The 18,262-nt window shown below is 43.7% G+C and overlaps 1 protein-coding gene across 1 annotated transcript; it reads right to left on the minus strand.

Annotated features, from left to right (window-relative positions):
- Positions 1-991: 991 nt before the first annotated feature.
- Positions 992-7,622, minus strand: LOC103705783 (alpha/beta hydrolase domain-containing protein WAV2-like). Its single transcript, XM_008789637.4, has 8 exons — positions 7,234-7,622; positions 5,167-5,202; positions 4,997-5,075; positions 4,832-4,886; positions 4,497-4,613; positions 3,566-3,730; positions 1,829-2,090; positions 992-1,461 (listed from the first exon to the last, which is right to left on the minus strand). Exons 1-8 carry the CDS (start codon positions 7,469-7,471, stop codon positions 1,445-1,447), a joined length of 969 nt encoding a protein of 322 aa, XP_008787859.1. The 5' UTR covers positions 7,472-7,622; the 3' UTR covers positions 992-1,444.
- Positions 7,623-18,262: the final 10,640 nt, after the last annotated feature.

Here is an 18,262-nt window from a genome sequence, read left to right on the forward strand (position 1 = left end):
TAATAAATCACATGAGGTTTTATTACTTGTGCATCAGTTTAACTCAATTAAAATTATTTTTTAAAAAAATTAGCATAAAAAGCAAAAATGAGATAAGAAAAAATTTCTACCAACTTTCTTGATTGGTTCATTATTTAGCATTCTAAATACATCGAACATTCAATTTGTTTTTCATCTTTTTTTGAACTAATAAATAAGAGCTGCCATAACCGTCTTTAGAGGGCTCCAATGCACCAAAGAAAAGAAAAGAAAAAAAAAAAAGGCAAAAAGAGAGATTTGTCACTTCTATTTCACATATGCAATATAAGTATTCGCATAATGACTCTGATTTGCCCATTATTATTGTTGCAAGGGCCACAACCGAATCAGACCATTGTTTGACCTTTTTCATTGCTTATGGGATGAAACAATATTGATGCATAAATTTAAATCACCATTTCATGTGAAATATTAACAATTTATTATATTAATGGTTGCAAAAAAATATATACTGCTATTTTGTTGTCATTGCATGTACCATTAGACTATAACAACTTAATTATGCCGATTACAGTAATGATTTTATTCTTACAACTACATGCATTGTAGGGATGGTTATCAGTAGCGAGTTCCTGCTAAAAAAAAATCAGGAAGGAGAAGTTGAATCTCATGTAAATTAAGACTGCTAGAACATCTTCCTGCTAAAAAAAATCAGGAAGGCGAAGCTGAATCTCATCTAAATCAAGACTGCTTGAACATCTTCCCAATGGAAAACCAGATTAGGTTAGCTATATATTTTCAGACACCATGCAGCTATATAAGCAAACTTGCTTCAGGATTGATTGACCTAGCCAATGTTCCAAAGCCATATAAGACTGTTACGTCCTAAAAGATCCCCGATTAATATTAACTTTAACCTACCTGATTATGTCGATTCTCATTGCTGATAAGAGATTAGAGATGCAATATATGCTAGGCACAAGTAGAAAGAGAAAAACCAAAGAGAAATATATGATTCAAGAACTTTGTATGCTCCACAGTCACATATTTGCAAAACCTTTTTTTTTTTTCGGTTTACGATCAAGATGTTAGGTAATTGTACAAACTATGTTGAACCCAAAAACATCACAAGGCTAGACATAATTGACCTTGTACATTATGAATAGATATCTAATCTAACTACCGAGTTCAAAATACAATCATGGCATTTATCTCGAGAAAATCAATCTTTTCATCTTATTTCACACAATGAGAATGTGTCACTGTAATGGAACCAGTTTGACAGAGTCACATCTTCGGCATCTTCTCTACATTGCACTGGGAAGACTAGCAAAATTGCCTGAATGCGCTGCAAATCGAGACCAGTCGTCACACCCATAGATAGATTTAACTGCTGCAGCATCAGAAATATATGATAGGCATGGTTGAAAAATGGCAGGCTCTGCCTTAAAGTAAATGCAGCAGATCACCTTGCTGCAGTATCTGAAAGGGCATGCATAATGTCATTGCAAAGTTGGAGAAGATAAAATAATTAAATTCAATGTATCCAAGGTCATGAGGCATGTGCGACTGTGCAGCTGACAAATTCGAACAGAAAATAAACTCCCACACCAAACACACAACACTATGAATTTCCCCAAGTTTCTAATCTATTGGCTTTAATTATATGTATGCATGCACCTGTATATGCACATAATAAAATGGCATGACTTTCGTATGTATGTGATTTAACAAATTACTACTTCATCACACTAGTCAGCTCTGGAATTTAAATTGATTTCCATTGTATACACGTGAATGGAACATGGCAACTCAAAATGTTGCAAGATCAGACAAGATGGATCTTTACCATGGTCATCATCAGCATCATCGTCTTTGCATCTTGATTTGCATTGCTTTATCTCTGGAACATATTGATCCAAGAATAACTGAATGTTTCTCCAATACCGATCTCCCCCAGAAAACCAAGTGTCCATGTGCATGCCAGTTGGAAAATCAACAAATAAACAACGTCTGTTATGTTCTACTGCTTTAGAATACAGCATCTGCATATGAGATGGAGGAACTAACTCATCTTGCAACCCAGAAAGAAACAGGATAGGCTGTTTGATCTGCATGATAAACAAAACGTCAAGCAAATAGAACATAGAAACCAAAAATCAAAGCCATGCAAATTACTTCAGAAGATGAATAAAACCCTTCCTGAAGAGGTTCAGAGCCAGTTCCACTCAGTGCATTTGTATTGCAGGAAGAATGCAAGCTATAAATGCCGTGATAATACTTATATTAGCATTTCCACCTAAAAAGCCACAACTCTAGCTACGGTGTTAGCTTCTCTCCATGAGCAAGATAGATCAAAAGTTTGTAACTTGCTTATTAGAAGCAGCACAGGCTGGCCAAGTCACACTTGGAATTGAGTGGTGTTTGAGATGGATACCAGCCATAGTTCCATTTTGGCCTCTTTTCCGAGCTAGCTGAGTGCTTCTCTGACAGCTGTTTTGTAGTTACAATGTCTAACACTTCCAACGGGTAGCCTTTCACAATAATCAGGCATCAATTATGAAGTCCTTCAACAAAATCCAACAGCCAGTTGCTATGAGGTTGGAAACAAGGAGACATTGATGTTCATTTGATCTACTGCTTATTTGAACTTTGATTGAAGAGAGAAAAAAAAATAAAAAAAAATAATCTGGAGCATATGTAGCATCATCCGATGCACCCTAAGCCTGACTCCTCCCATTGCCCATCCTGGCCTTTGAGAGACAGCCTTGGACACCTGAGCAGGTCTCTCCTAGGGTTGACAGAAACACCATATCTTGGTACCTGACCTACTGGTAAATTGTTCCTGTTTATCAGTGGAAGCATTAAAAGAATTGATTATATGCTTCTGCTTCAAGAATTTAGAAACTGTATTGAACAATGGCAAGAATCCTATGATTTCTCCAATCAATAATTTCCAAGAATCTGCAAACCTCCTAGAAGCTACTTGAACGGATTTGTTCAGTTGAGCATCCGAACACATTGCAAATTCGCAAAAACCATGGAAAATGTTGCAATTCAGCAACAACAGATCCCAAAAAGAGCAAGAGTACAAGTGACCTGGCAATATACAGTGTAATTCTAACAGAAAATTGCTAAAAGCGACTCAAATGCAGAATCCTCGCAATGGGACAAACCATTCTTTTCCCATGCTCTAGGTGGCCCGATAATGTTTATTTAGTGAGGCTAGAGCTAGCCTAGATGAGGAAGGGATCAGTTTTGGGTCGAAGGATTTAAATGAAGCACATGTCACTTTGAAAAGATTATGACCCTGTGTATAAACAAATGGTAGAAAAAGGATGGCTAAGATGGCTCTATAAAGATATAACAAGATTTACAGGTATGTTTATGGTTACCAGTCAGCATTTCACCTTTTCAAGTATTAAACAAGGAACCAATTAGTTCAAGCATAAGATGTCAATGTCCCCATCATTCCAAGCAAATCACTAAATGAGCACCGAGGCACATAAAGTAAGGAGATTCCAATTAAAGCAAAAGCTCATAAGCTGCCTCATCAAGAAACTTTTGCATAAATATGAAAGCTCACCTGCTCAATGATATCAATGGTACTCCATGGTGAGCGTACTAGACAATTGAGAACCTTTAGACCTTTAGACGCACTGCCACCTATGAACCATTTTAGAAAGGGCAACATAATACCTGCCATGTCCAATATAGAGGTGAAAGTATTCTCCAATATGAGAGCAGAAACCTGCCGAAGTATTAAAAACTGAGACCAATATGGTGAACAATTCAAGCAAAGCATATATAAATCATGTCTAGACCGCAATCTGTTTGTAAGAATGAGGGAAGTCTAAAAGTTGAATTACAAACTAAATGTTGGTATGAATTAAATAATGATCATATTTGCCAGAACAATTGGGTGACTTTTAACACTAAAACCAATTCTGAGCATATAGTATATTAAAATAGTAAAACTGCCTGATAATCAGTCACCTTATCCAATGCCTGAACAACTTGCTACTCAATGAACATATCACCATTTACAAAGCAGAAAAAGAGAGTTGTTCGTTTTGCTCCATTTCGTATGCTTAAAACTGAGGAACCATGTAGTCCCATTTGGGTGGGTTCCTGTGAAATTACAAAGTCTTGTCCTTTCATGAAGAGAATTGCTAGTAGTCAAGTCTCATCATTGCACAACCAGTTCAGAAAAGAAAAGAAGGGGGAGGGGGTGCTAGTGCGATGTTGACACCATAATTTTTTGACCACAGATATTGACACCATAATTTTTTGACAACATTCAAATATATCAAAAGGTGTGTATACCAGACAAGGGTAAGGTTCTATATGGATAGGGTAGCGACCTAAGAAAGCAAAAGTAAGCAAGCACCTATAATTCAGGAAATAACACCAATTTGATAAAATTGTACCAATTCAAATAGATATTCAGCAACCTCCCAAAAAAAAAAAAGATATCGTAAATACATGGAAAATGAAATATAATTGTAAAGGCATACCTTATCAGGATTATTTTTTGCAAGCACTGATCCAACCGCACCTCCTAATGATCTTCCAAAAATAACTATTCTAGATGGGTCAATATCATTCCTCTGAGTTAGATGATCTAGTGCCGCCTAGTGAAGGGGGTAAGCAAGGTAACAGAAGTGAGGGCTTAGAAATAAATACAGCCAAAGAATGTATGCAATAATGGTGGTGGTGTCTTCCCATTCCATTCTTTCACAGAAACAAAGTGTAAGCCTTAGATTAAATAAAAAAATAGAGGTATCTGATAGTTATCTATCCTGATATACACAATGAAACAAAAGAAAACTATGAAGAAAAATCAACTAACCTGAGCATCCTTTATAATGCCATGCTGAGATGGGTAACCATCACTTTCCCCATACCTATTATTGCACACAAACATTTGAATATAATTAAATTTTCTAGACACAGGCATAAAGGCCAGAAAAAGTAACAAGTTGAAGACTACTCAATTCTTGTACAAGAAGCATACCCTCTATAAGAAAGCATAAACACATTGCAATGCAGTCTCTGCATCATTATACGGACAAATTCAAGACGGTGAGCAATATCTAGAGAGCTGGTTAAAGGTCTTCAATTGAAACTAATTCCAGTAAAAGTTTTTTAAATAGATTCTTGCAAAGAAGCATAAAGCTAGGATACTGCCAGCATTTTCTTGGAAAAATAGTACGGTTGGACCTGCAATAAAAATGATGAAGTTGTTATAAACTGCAAGCTAAGAGATATAAAGCACAGAGAGTTCCAGAAATATGATGGTCATGGAAATTCAGTCATCAATTCATGTTGGATGGTAACTGATGTACCATAAAATTAGGCACAAGATGTCCTTTGTGTGTGTGCTAGGGGATGTGTGGGAGAGGTCACCTGATTAAAGACTGGAAATTTGGTTAAATGAGTCTAAGATGATAGGCAATTCTTACTGACTAGCTCTAATTTGTCACATGTTCATTAGAAAAATAGTATTAGTATCCACAAAAATAACAACTTATGTCAAATCTAGCATTCTTTCATATTATATCTAGATTCAGAAAATTAATAATTTTGAAAGTTAAGGGGAAACAATAGACAAAAAGACAACCCTAACCTGATATAACTTTACACTGACCAAACCCCAAAAATAGATCAACCAACTAATTTCAAAAACCTATTTCCCATACAATCCCATAGAAATCCATAACAATCATCCAAACTTCACTCAAAAATTTTGGAAAAAAAAATCCAAACAAAAAAATGATGGGCCAGGGGCAGGTGATCTCTATTAAATCGCAAAGTTACAAGCTAATATTGAGATTGACATCATCTATCGGAATCAACCAAGATGCAATGTTGAGTACTTATCATCAAGTGCTAAGTAGACAGAGGGATAGGATGACAACTTTGTGACCATCAAACTTGTGGAAAAGTTTTGTGCAGTGGAAGTGAAGTTGCCCTTAAATTCAATAGCTTGTAGTCTGTAATGTGTGAAGTTAGGAAACTCGATAAGGAGGTAAAATAAAATGTTAAAGCTGCCTGGGTGTCTATACATGGTCCTTTTAGATGGTAGAAAGACGGTTGTTGTCAAGAGTCTTAGCTCAGCTGGTTGGCAGCCTTCTCCACTTGGGAGAGGTCCGGGGTTCAAACCTTGATGGCAGTGGTGTGCACATTATCTTTCTCAGAAAAGAGGGTTGTTTCTTGTGTGCATATAATATTATTTTCCTGAACTTTCCCCATGAGTAGCATTCCTCATCAATCTCCTAAACCACTTCCTAGGAATGTTAGGCTCTTTAGTGAGTCAATCTTTTGTCCTGTACTGGATATTTTCTTCTCAAAACATATCCAAAATCAGGTCAGGTGTCATAAATTAAGCTGTGAACTCATCTAATAATCATAGCGATGATTGAGCAATGAAACTCCTAGCTGGATGAGAAACATGCTTTACAGTTTCCTTGAGCTAAGATGTACCTCGGTTGAGAAGCCTATGAAATTACTTACTAGGACTAGCATGCAGATCCTGTTGAATTTTCTTTACTAATATAAAGGTTAAATCCACACAAGCCCTTGCAAGGTTCATTTAAACAATTTGTGGAGTTAGCAGGGCTTGTTTATGATAAATTGAATTAGGAACTTTGGCTTTTGGGACTGTTTAAATCACATTTTGCAAGTAACTTGCGCATTTTACATAAATTTTGTAATAAAGGAATATTAATGATTTTTTTCTGGTGATGTGATTGGGGGGTGGGGATTGTTATAACCTTGAAATAAAAGTAGAAAACTGAAACCTAATTAGGCTCTATGTATAATAGCATTCAATCAATCCTGATAGTTGGTTTGCATTGATCTGCAAACAACCACAGTGATACGGCACCAAGCATCCAACAGTGAATGATAGGGGAAGATGAGAGATATATTTAGTCTGTGTTAATTGAATAGTACATAAGCAATAGGAAAAATATAGGTCGGTATTAGTTTTATCAGGAGAAACATCATCTCGAGAGAAAGAACAGCATCGAAATTTAGTACCAAATTCTAACATTCCGAACTTAGCCACAATTTACACTCAAATCAAACAAATGAAGGTTTTAACTTTCTTTACTTCCAAAAGAAGAAACTGAAATTCCTACAATGAACGAACCATTCAAAGAGAATCCGGAGCAAATGGATAAGAAAACCTGTAGAAAAGAAGATCACCCAAAACCCTAACCCTAGATCCTCGAGAAGCTAAAGTCGCACCTCGTAGTGGGGGATCGTGCTTGACGAACCAGGCGTGGAGGCGGACACCGTCCGAGGAGCGGAGCCAGACGTCCTCGTAGTCCAGACGAAGGCGGGAGGGGGTAATGGGGTAGGATCGAGCGAGGCCCGGGAGCACCGGCACGTAGACGAGTTTCTCCTGAAGCGCCACCAGCGCCACCATTCCCACCACCACCACGCCCCCAGCCCCGTACACCAGCGCCTTCAGGAACGACACCATCTCCTCCGCCGCCTCCGCCGCCACGCGCCGCCGGCCGTCGAACCGGTGACGGCCGTCTCGTCCGCAGGGTCTTAAGGGAAACAAGGCGGAAGAATATTTTCGACGCCGTGGCTGGAAACGGGGATGGGGTCGGGGAACCGCCGGACCGAGGCACGTGCGGGGAGTCAGGTGTTTCGCCTACCGCTTCACCTACTTGAGACCACGCTACGTTGGTGATAATTTTGTTTCAAGGCGTTGTATTCTGCTAATCTAATTGACTTGTCCTCCGTACAACTTTATGATGCGACGGAGGGTTGGATGAACTTGCCAATGGAATCATCACTATGTAGGCTTGGGTTGAACTTAGAATTAGAAGTGTGGAGATGAATTAATTGGTTGTGGGAGATATTTGAGCCACTTCAAGCTTTTGGCATGGCTTAAGCTTAGGCTAGAAATAAGGTTTGGATTTGTGCTAGTGTTATTGGATCAAGTTAGGTTTGTGTTTGGGTTCATTGGTCAGGTGGGTCATGGACTTAGTCAAAAGGGTAGCTTTGCAATTAATTGCGCAATTAATGTACCTATATAAGCACTATCCGATCATTCTTGGGCCAGGACATGATCTTCCATGACTCTAGACTCATTGGACTATCAAAAAATACAAACTTTGGTTTGAAGATGCATTCAAGAAGACTCATTGGACTCTAGACTCATTGGACTATCAAAAAATACAAACTTTGGTTTGAAGATGCATTCAAGAAGATTACATGTTGCGGAAAAAAAAAAAAAAACAATCATGATAAGTCTTATCATTTCCTTCAATTTAAGGAGTCTCATGAAGTTTTTGGTTCTACATCATTACATAGCAGGTACTGTATATGCGGCAGTGTGCAAATGTATGCAATGATTTATTATAAGATATCAGTTTATATAACCATGTTGTGTAATATCGTGGGATTGTTTTGGTTAAGGGTCATATTATATCAATTCATTTTGGCAGAGAGTCATGGTCACATGAGGTTGAGACTTGTGGTTGATATACATCGAGCCAGGTTAGGTTGCTCGGGCATATTTCGAACCCTAGCTCAAACCCTACTCGAGTTCAAAAATACATGCCCAACATATCTTATATTCTTGGTTGCAGCAAGATGTTGGTCAAGAGTTGGGATCCTCTTTAATTCGAGGTCGAACTTGAGAGAACTGGTTCAAAATCACACCTCACATGCATTGCAGAATGGGTGGATACAAGCTCGCCTAACCATCGATGTGTATGATGCAATATAAGAATAGCAAGTAATTTGAGACCAGACCTCTCCAATTTAATGTCAAACCAAGAAGCATCCAATCTCATCTCTCCAAGTCATATTAGATAACTTTAAATTATTTAATATTTTTCAAATATTTCCCCCATTTTTAATGATTTTAAAAGACGTTTTAGTTGGTATTTGCTGTTTGGAAAATACTGGATCTGACTTGAAATGCTGAGAACTTTTTATTTATTTTTTTTGTCTAGGCTCATATTGGATGTATGAATGCGAGTCTACCTACAATTGTACCATCTCCAACTAGAGAGATGGTATGTGTATAGCTAGAATTAACAATTCTTCTCATGCATGCAGGCACGCAGATGGATGTGGGGTGAGAGAAATGATGATGAAAATGATGATGACATGATGATTTAACCAATCAACTTAATAATTGCATTGAAAAGAAAGAATTAATTACAATGTTTCTCAGTCTAAACCAAGCCACAAGTTGGCATGATGTTATTTTAGGTGGTTAGCATGGACCACAAGCCATTGTCACAAGTTACAAAGATTGGCTTATGCTGGTTGCTGCAGGTGGTTTAGTTTCTTTTCTTCTTCGTTCTTGCTAAGATAGGGGAATCCTACCAATTACCATATACCTACCCTAACCCATCTAGGATGAAGCCTAGTAAACACCTACGTAACCAAGTTTTATTAGTAGGGTCAAAGTGAGGGACAATGCTACTAATAATCGAACTTCGCATCGTTGTCTAAGTGACAAGGGATGATACTATCTAAGCAAGTGTGGTCAGAGAAGTAATTGTCACTCATCCAAATTTTCTTCATAAAATCGTAAGCAATATTATATTTTCAATATGTATGAAAACCAAGCACTTCTTGAGCATCCTACCAACTACTTCCATGTGCAATAAAAACACTCAACAAAATTGAGTTCTTACATAAAAGAATAGGAAGAGAGATTTACCTCCAAACAAGTTAATTTCCATTATGTTGCCAAAAAACGCATTGATTAATGCAATAATAAAAAATATTTCTAATCAAATAATAAATAGCATCTGTTGGGGGAATAAGATTTTTCCCCCCAAGTGACACGAATGCCCCCAAGAAGCCGCACAATCGCCGACCCTGAACAGCCAAAGTCGGCGTCCGACCTCGGAACGCCCGACCTCAAGACATCCGACCTCGAGACCTCCGACCTAGGAAAATCCTGATGCTCAAGGTCTACCCTTGTCAGCCACCTACTACGGCCGTACTCCTCCGAGGTCCAACTAAGGACCATATCCTGCCGCTGCTTCAGCATTTATTGCGCATGGCTACTGTAAACCTCCAGTTCACTCAACAATCAATGCGGATCTTCGGCTTACTCCACAATTAATGCGGATCTCCGGCCTACTCTGCAATTAATGCGGATCTCCGGCTTACTCCACATTTAATGCGTATGGCTCCTGTCATCTACGGACTCTCAGCTCTCCACGGCAAGTTAGCCCAGCAGAGTCTGGTCAACCATGATAAGTCTCTGATCTCGGCCATACCTCCGACACCAATGCAATGATTCGCCTGGTAGCGTACTGGTTCGGGTCGTACGACGCCCTCACCGCCGACATCAGCACAATGATTCGCCTGACCGTGCGCCGACTTGAGCCACATGCCGAGCCGTACTATAGCCTCGCCCTGTTACATCACAGGTAAACCGACCCCCACCTATAAAAGGGAGCCTTGGCTTCTCAGGAGGGGGTTGGGGGAAATTCCGTGCCCTACAAACACTGTTTATCTCCTCTCTACACACTTTGCCCCCTCCCTGACTTGAGCGTCGGAGGGCCGGCGCCGGAAAACCCGGCCACCGGCTTGCCTGCAGGCACCCCAGACGGTGGACGCCGCCCGCTGACGGATCGCCGCCCCGCCGTGAGGACCCCCTGCTCCCTCTCTCCGGCCACCCCAAACGGAGGACGCCGCCCGCCGACTGGTCGCCGCCCCGCCGTGGTGACCCGCAGCTCCCTCTCCCTCGACCGAAGATTGCCCCCGGGTCCAATTTCCAGCAACAGTTGGCGCTAGAGGAAGGGCCCGAGTAGCAGTCATGAAGTTGAGAAGTAAGGGAGCCTCCAACGTCTCCCGGCGTCCCCCGCAAAGTCCTAGACGCTCCGTCCAGAATTCTCCAACTCCGGCTAACCCAGTTCCTCAGGTCCAGCCGGAACAGTTCAATGCCTTAGTACAACAAGTCCAGGCCCTGGCCGCCGCCGTTCAGGGCCTGCGACGCGAGGAAGCTTTACCAACGCTTCCCCCGCGGGCCCAGGTCCCGCCGGAATTTCCTCCCAACGGCCCGGTTCTCCCCGGCCAGAATTTACATGGCTCCTCCAGAGCCAACAACGAAGAGCGGACTTCCCCCCAGAGAGAGCTACCGGGGGAAGATTTCAACAGAAGACTCCAGCCTTCTGAGGCTGAGTCAGCCCCGGACCGCCGTGAGCCGGCGCAAACCGCGGCGACAATCCCGCGGGTGGGGGAGCTCGACAGAAAGGTTGAGCACTTGGAGCGCCAAATTGCAGCGCTCCACAGTAAGAAGGCGAGGCAGGAGGGAGACTTTGAGTTCACTACCAAGTCCCCCTTCTCCTGCCAGATCGAGGATGAGCCGGTTCCCGCAAGGTTCAAAATGCCTCAGGTGGAGCCCTACAGCGGAATTACCGACCCCCTCGACCACTTGGAGAGCTATCGGGCCCTCATGGCCCTACAAGGGTCCTCGGAGGCCATACTTTGCAAAGCCTTCCCAGCAACCCTCCGAGGGACCGCTCGGCTTTGGTTTTCTGGACTGAAGCCGAACACGGTATCCTCTTTTGAGCAGCTCGGCAGGCAGTTCGCCACCAATTTTGCTGCCAGCCGGCGCCAGCGACGGACGTCAGACTCCCTCCTAGACATCAAACAGAAAGAGGGGAAGTCCCTCAAAGAGTACCTGGACCGCTTCACCGCCGCCACATGGGAGGTCCGCGAGCTCGACCAGTCGATAGCCATGTCGGCTCTGAAGACTGGGGTTCGCTCCTACCGATTCCTCTTCTCCATCGAGAAGAGCTTTCCGGCCGACTTCACTGAGATGTTGGCCCGGGCCCGGAAGTATGCCAAGGCCGAGGAGGCAGTCGCCTCTAGGCGGGGAGCAATTGAGCCCGCCTCGAAGAAGCAGAAGAAGCGCCGCGAGGAGCGCGGCCGACAGAGGAGCCGATCCCTCCGCCATGAGAAGAATCTCCCCCGACTGAGGAGCCCGCCCCGTCAGCAGGGGCGACCTCAGCAGAGGACACCTCCCCGACCGAGGTCCCCGCTACGGCCTCGGACGCACCCAGGGAGGTATGATAACTACACACCCAACACTACCCCCCAACTTTAATGATAGACTTTACTTCCCACGTCCGAGCCCGCAAGCCGCTCGAACTCGGAAGTCGGGGGGTAGTGTTGGGGGAATAAGATTTTTTTCCCAAGTGACACGAATGCCCCCAAGAAGCCGCACAATCGCCGACCCTGAACAGCCAAAGTCGGCGTCCGACCTCGGAACGCCCGACCTCAAGACATCCGACCTCGAGACCTCCAACCTAGGAAAATTCTGATGCTCAAGGTCTACCCTTGTCAGCCACCTACTACGGCCGTACTCCTCCGAGGTCCAACTAAGGACCATATCCTGCCGCTGCTTCAGCATTTATTGCGCATGGCTACTGTAAACCTCCAGTTCACTCAACAATCAATGCGGATCTCCGGCTTACTCCACAATTAATGCGGATCTCCGGCCTACTCTGCAATTAATGCGGATCTCCGGCTTACTCCACATTTAATGCGTATGGCTCCTGTCATCTACGGACTCTCAGCTCTCCACGGCAAGTTAGCCCAGCAGAGTCTGGTCAACCCCGTAACGGCACACTCATTGATAAGCGGGGAGTCTCGATTACGGGATCGAGGCGCCGCCTTGTTGAGCCCGAGGACCCTCATCATGGGTCTGCCGCACGAAGCGATCTTGGCGATCCAAGAGACGCCACCCCCGTTACATCCGCTCCGAGAAACGTAAGGATACGAGCTCCACCATAAGTTCGCTGAATAAAGCAACCTCGAAACGTGCGGAGGTTTTCCCAGAGCGGAAAACCTCAGGGCAGACCAGCTGTCCAAATTGGCAACCTCCCGCATGAGCGAGCTTCCCAAGGGAACAACGCTCGAGTATCTTCAGATCCCCAGCACAGCTCGCTCCGAACTCGTGGAGAACCATCATCGGGTTCCTCTCCCTGTGTCTCGGGCATGGGATCCCGATTATCGTGAGCGTCTTCCGTCGGTGTTTCTTATTAAAGAAGAACCCGGCGGACGCGGAGTGGCTATACTTTGCCTTCCGAGGCGGTATGTCGCTCTTTCACGGGGCCCCTTCCTCTATACATAAGTGGAAGGAGAAATTTTTCTTCCTCGCGTCCGAGGCGCCGTGGGGGTTCAATCCGAGGTGGGGACATCCTTGGTTGAAGGCCCTCAACAAGCTCTCCGAGCCCTCGGGGAGGGAGCAGAGGACCCTGGACTCTCTCCGAGCCCTCGGGAAGGGCTACGACCTGACCGAGCTCCTACGGGAGGACGCCCTGGCGAGCGTGGGTCTGAGCTCAGCGCGCCCCGAGGGTAAGGTCGGGATGCCCCGAGGGTCGGAAGCCAGTTGGAGAAGACCTCGGATTTTCGGACGGTATGGTGTTCTCCGCCGGCCTCCTTTCCTCACGTCGGTTCCTCACGAACCGGTTGAGTACTCCCCGACGGATGAGCGCTTCTATCTCGTCCCGGAGCTGGAAGCAGTCCTCCGTGTCGTGCCCACGGTCTCGGTGGAAGCGACAGTACTTCCTAGGATTACGGGGAATTCCCGTGTCTCGCATAGGAGGCGGGGGTCGGAAGAAGTCCCGACCCTCGATTTCCATCAGGATCTCAGCCCGGGGAGCATTGATGGGTCCGCAGAATCGAATCGCCTTGAAGAACGAGCGGACGGCACCTCCGCTCCCCTCATTTAATAAGGCCCTGGGGCACGTGGAGCCCCGATGTAGCCTCCACCTCGCCGGATCCATGATCCAGTAATACGAGATCGGAAGCGTCCGACCCTAGGTCATGCCGCGTGTCCGTTTTGAACCCCGTAACGGCACACTCATTGATAAGCGGGGAGTCTCGATTACGAGATCGAGGCGCCGCCTCGTTGAGCCCGAGGACCCTCATCATGGGTCCGCCGCACGAAGCGATCTTGGCGATCCAAGAGACGCCACCCCCGTTACATCCGCTCCGAGAAACGTAAGGATACGAGCTCCACCATAAGTTCGCTGAATAAAGCAACCTCGAAACGCCCAAGGGCGCAGGTCTTGCCATAAAAACTCCGAGAAACACGAGGGCGCGGACGAGATTCGCCCCCCAACTTTAATGATAGACTTTACTTCCCACGTCCGAGCCCGCAAGCCGCTCGAACTCGGAAGTCGGGGGGTAGTGTTGGGGGAATAAGATTTTTTCCCCCAAGTGACACGAATGCCCCCAAGAAGCCGCACAATCGCCGACCCTGAACAGCCAAAGTCGGCGTCCGACCTCGGAACGTCCGACCTCAAGACATCCGACCTCGAGACCTCCGACCTAGGAAAATCCTGATGCTCAAGGTCTACCCTTGTCAGCCACCTACTACGGCCGTACTCCTCCGAGGTCCAACTAAGGACCATATCCTGCCGCTGCTTCAGCATTTATTGCGCATGGCTACTGTAAACCTCCAGTTCACTCAACAATCAATGCGGATCTCCGGCTTACTCCACAATTAATGCGGATCTCCGGCCTACTCTGCAATTAATGCGGATCTCCGGCTTACTCCACATTTAATGCGTATGGCTCCTGTCATCTACGGACTCTCAGCTCTCCACGGCAAGTTAGCCCAGCAGAGTCTGGTCAACCATGATAAGTCTCTGATCTCGGCCATACCTCCGACACCAATGCAATGATTCGCCTGGTAGCGTACTGGTTCGGGTCGTACGACGCCCTCACCGCCGACATCAGCACAATGATTCGCCTGACCGTGCGCCGACTTGAGCCACATACCGAGCCGTACTATGGCCTCGCCCTGTTACATCACAGGTAAACCGACCCCCACCTATAAAAGGGAGCCTTGGCTTCTCAGGAGGGGGTTGGGAAATTCCGTGCCCTACAAACACTGTTTATCTCCTCTCTACACACTTTGCCCCCTCCCTGACTTGAGCATCGGAGGGCCGGCGCCGGAAAACCCGGCCACCGGCTTGCCTGCAGGCACCCCAGACGGTGGACGCCGCCCGCTGACGGATCGCCGCCCCGCCGTGAGGACCCCCTGCTCCCTCTCTCCGGCCACCCCAAACGGAGGACGCCGCCCGCCGACTGGTCGCCGCCCCGCCGTGGTGACCCGCAGCTCCCTCTCCCTCGACCGAAGATTGCCCCCGGGTCCAATTTCCAGCAACAGCATCCATGCATCCATATTTTATTTTCCATGAATAGCTCATGACCATGGAAAGGATTAGAGATAATCACGAGCAATTAGATCAAAGAAGAAGTATGGTAGAAAAGTATAAAATCACAAGAAAATAAAACTCGCATGGAACCCTAGTAGATTGGCTGAGAAGCTCAAAAGTCTTTATAGCATTGTTATAGAAGAAAAACCTCCCAAAGTTCCGAGCATTGCAGTAGGGATGGCAATTGAGTCTGATCGGACAAATACGAGTTGAGTCGGATGTAACATAGGTCCAGAATTTATCAATTCAAATATGACCTGTTTTTTAAATAGATCAAAAACATAGTTTTAAATTTGATTATTTTCTTAAGTTGATAACTTAACTAATGAGTCGAATCAAATGAAATGGTTCAAATATCTCTACCCCTATTGTGCAGCACAAAAGGGTTCGTAGCAAGTCAGGCTCATATGATATTTTTTTTTTTTTTTTGAAAACGGCAATTCACATAGCTCTAACGTGAGTACATCCTACCAAACCAAGAAAAAAATAAAAAGTATAAGGGAGGGGGTGTGTCTCCTACGGATGTTCAGATGATCTTTCCGGAGTGCCAAGCAACAAAGAAAGTAATTTAGTCTGCTGCATTGTTTTTCTCTCGAAATACATGTAATACCCGGTATGATATTTGCTGGCTACCACTTTACAAAGAAGTTGGCCAAAAGCGTGGCCATATACATCACCATTGTCCTACAATGGGTCCCTGGGAGCACGCTGCATCACCAGGCCATGGTTCTTGGAGGTCTATTTTGAAGGCTATCATCGTTCACAAGTCACATCTCACCAGTGCCAATCCAGCTCAAGTTAGTACTCCCACAACTATTACCAAAAAAAAAAAAAGTCCCCATTGAGCTTGGTCACCCATGCCCATCCAAACCTTCCAAGAGACAAGAAGCCAGTGACTACATAGAAAAGCTGGGCCAGGTATTACTGAGCATGGTATACTATGAAACCTAAAACCATACTAATATAACGAACGATTTCAATTGTCTCTTGGAACATGCTCTTGGCCAGTGAACTGTTCCAGAATACCCAAAACTTCCGCCCATCACCCATCCTTTTAACGACCATATTTGAATGCTACAACTTTTGCATTCATTTTTAGCATGAAGACATGCATCATAATTTTTAAATATCATTAGGATATGGTTACCGTTATTGATAGCTTCGTCCATATGTTTTGATGGCTATGAGGAGGAAAAGCGGGCATGACCTTACCTAACGGCGGCTTTGGCTAGATTTTAGAGGTACTTCATATATTACTCCTCATTTTATGCAAGTTAACTTGGAAGTGGGCTAGCTCTTCAAAAAGTCAATGATGATTATAAGCATTAAATATCATATGTCCACCTTTTTTAGAAAAAAATTATTAGCAAATTAAGAGGTAGTATTTGTTTAATTTCCTTTGATCTTGCTTTTTGTAATTAGTGTAATTACACCTTTCAATTATTATGCACATAAAGTTTTGTGGCACCATTGGAGCAAAGGGAAGGAAGCAAAGATAGGAGTGTAGCTAGTCATCATGTAACCTGAATTGATATCAAACACTAGGCTGATGTACATTCAAGGACTTCATTCAACATAAATATTTTTTTTTAAAAAAATGTGATGTAATATTTTAAATGCATTTGTGGTAGGATGGAGCTGAAGGGAAAGCGGCGAAAAGTGAAAATTAGAATGGTTGTAGAGAAATAGATTACATGCAAGAAGGTAATAATATATAAAAAGCAAGAGGGAAAAAGACATTTTTGTTTTATTTCCGTCTTCTTTTTCTCAAGGCAAGGCTTAGTTATAACACACTAATTATAGAAATTAGAAAAGATGGAAGAAAGATGACTCTTTGTCAAGCTAATTTGCATCGCTGCATTATATATATTTTTCAATCCTATCCATGACAAAGGTGCAGTGAATGTTGTAGTTGGCGAAGGGGTAGCTATGTCAGTGAGGAGGCATATGTGGCTATAGGTCGAATAAGAAAAGAAGATATGGAGGTGGTTGTTAGCCTTGCGAAGGAAGTATGTCTAGATTTTGAATGAGTTTTTGGTCTAGCCTTTGACATTCGATATTGCGAGAAATCTAAGGATGTAATGTATCATCGACTATATAAGATAAGTATCCACATATGTGTATATCACATGTATACCAGTTAAATGTCACTCAAACACCAGATGGTAAACATATTGTGTATCAGAACAAGGAATACATGCATCGAGTAAAAAGTAAGCGTGCACCGAGGATCAAACTTAGTGCAGCCAAAAATTTAAGCACGTATCAAGTAGCATATTATATGTACTGGATACTAAGTACATATATATTAGATGCCCTAAGCCTATAGCATATAAAATATGTATCAACAAATATTATGAGTGTATCAAAATGGATAACGTGTGTATCATCCCAAAAACGGATGTTTATGTCGATCACTTACAAGTGTATAGTGTGTGAAATAAAAAGCATACATTTACCATTGTATCCATGTGCTGTCCATTAAAGATATCTTTCATTGCAGATAAAATATATGTGAATCCGCATGCATGTATCAATGCAGGTGGTATGTCCTCCAAGATTCACCATAATTTCGATGTTTTCTTCTTTTCCTACCTAGTCCACTGCACCTTTGTTACCCCTTCTATGCCATACCCTTGCTCACCACTCCCTCCCTTTTCTTCTCTCCATCAATATTTGCCTTCCCTAAGCTACAAGAATACCTCTCCTCCCTACCCCTACCCTTACCCTCACCACTTCAATACCTTATGAATGTTGTCGCCTCTCTCCTTTGTGCCCATCACACTTGCCTCATCTCCCATGCCGCATTCTTAATCCCACCTATACCGTCTTTTGCTAGCATCAGGGATGCCTTCATCTCCCATAAGCCTCATAGCAACTTTTTTGGCGACAATGCTGCTCCTTTCCTCGTCAGCCTCATGCATCGTATCAAAATTCATCTTAATTTAGAGCACCATATGCATTTTGGATATGATATTGGAAAAATATGTTGTTAATTATAGGCAAAAACTGTCGAAAAATATTTAATTTCATAAAGATAATTTTTCTAAAGTAGC

This window comes from Phoenix dactylifera, chromosome 15, assembly GCF_009389715.1.
Source record: "Phoenix dactylifera cultivar Barhee BC4 chromosome 15, palm_55x_up_171113_PBpolish2nd_filt_p, whole genome shotgun sequence".
In the NCBI taxonomy this organism is placed as follows: domain Eukaryota; kingdom Viridiplantae; phylum Streptophyta; class Magnoliopsida; order Arecales; family Arecaceae; genus Phoenix; species Phoenix dactylifera.

What these genes read in the sequence shown, in the direction of transcription:
- LOC103705783 (XM_008789637.4), bottom strand. Translation starts at nt 7,471, where the DNA reads ATGGTGTCGTTCCTGAAGGCGCTGGTGTACGGGGCTGGGGGCGTGGTG. An exon ending in GCACGATCCCCCACTACGAG is followed by an intron (nt 5,203 to 7,233) that starts GTGCGACTTTAG and finishes TTTTTATTGCAG; the next exon opens with GTCCAACCGTACTATTTTTC. An exon ending in TTTATGCTTTCTTATAGAGG is followed by an intron (nt 4,887 to 4,996) that starts GTATGCTTCTTG and finishes GTGCAATAATAG; the next exon opens with GTATGGGGAAAGTGATGGTT.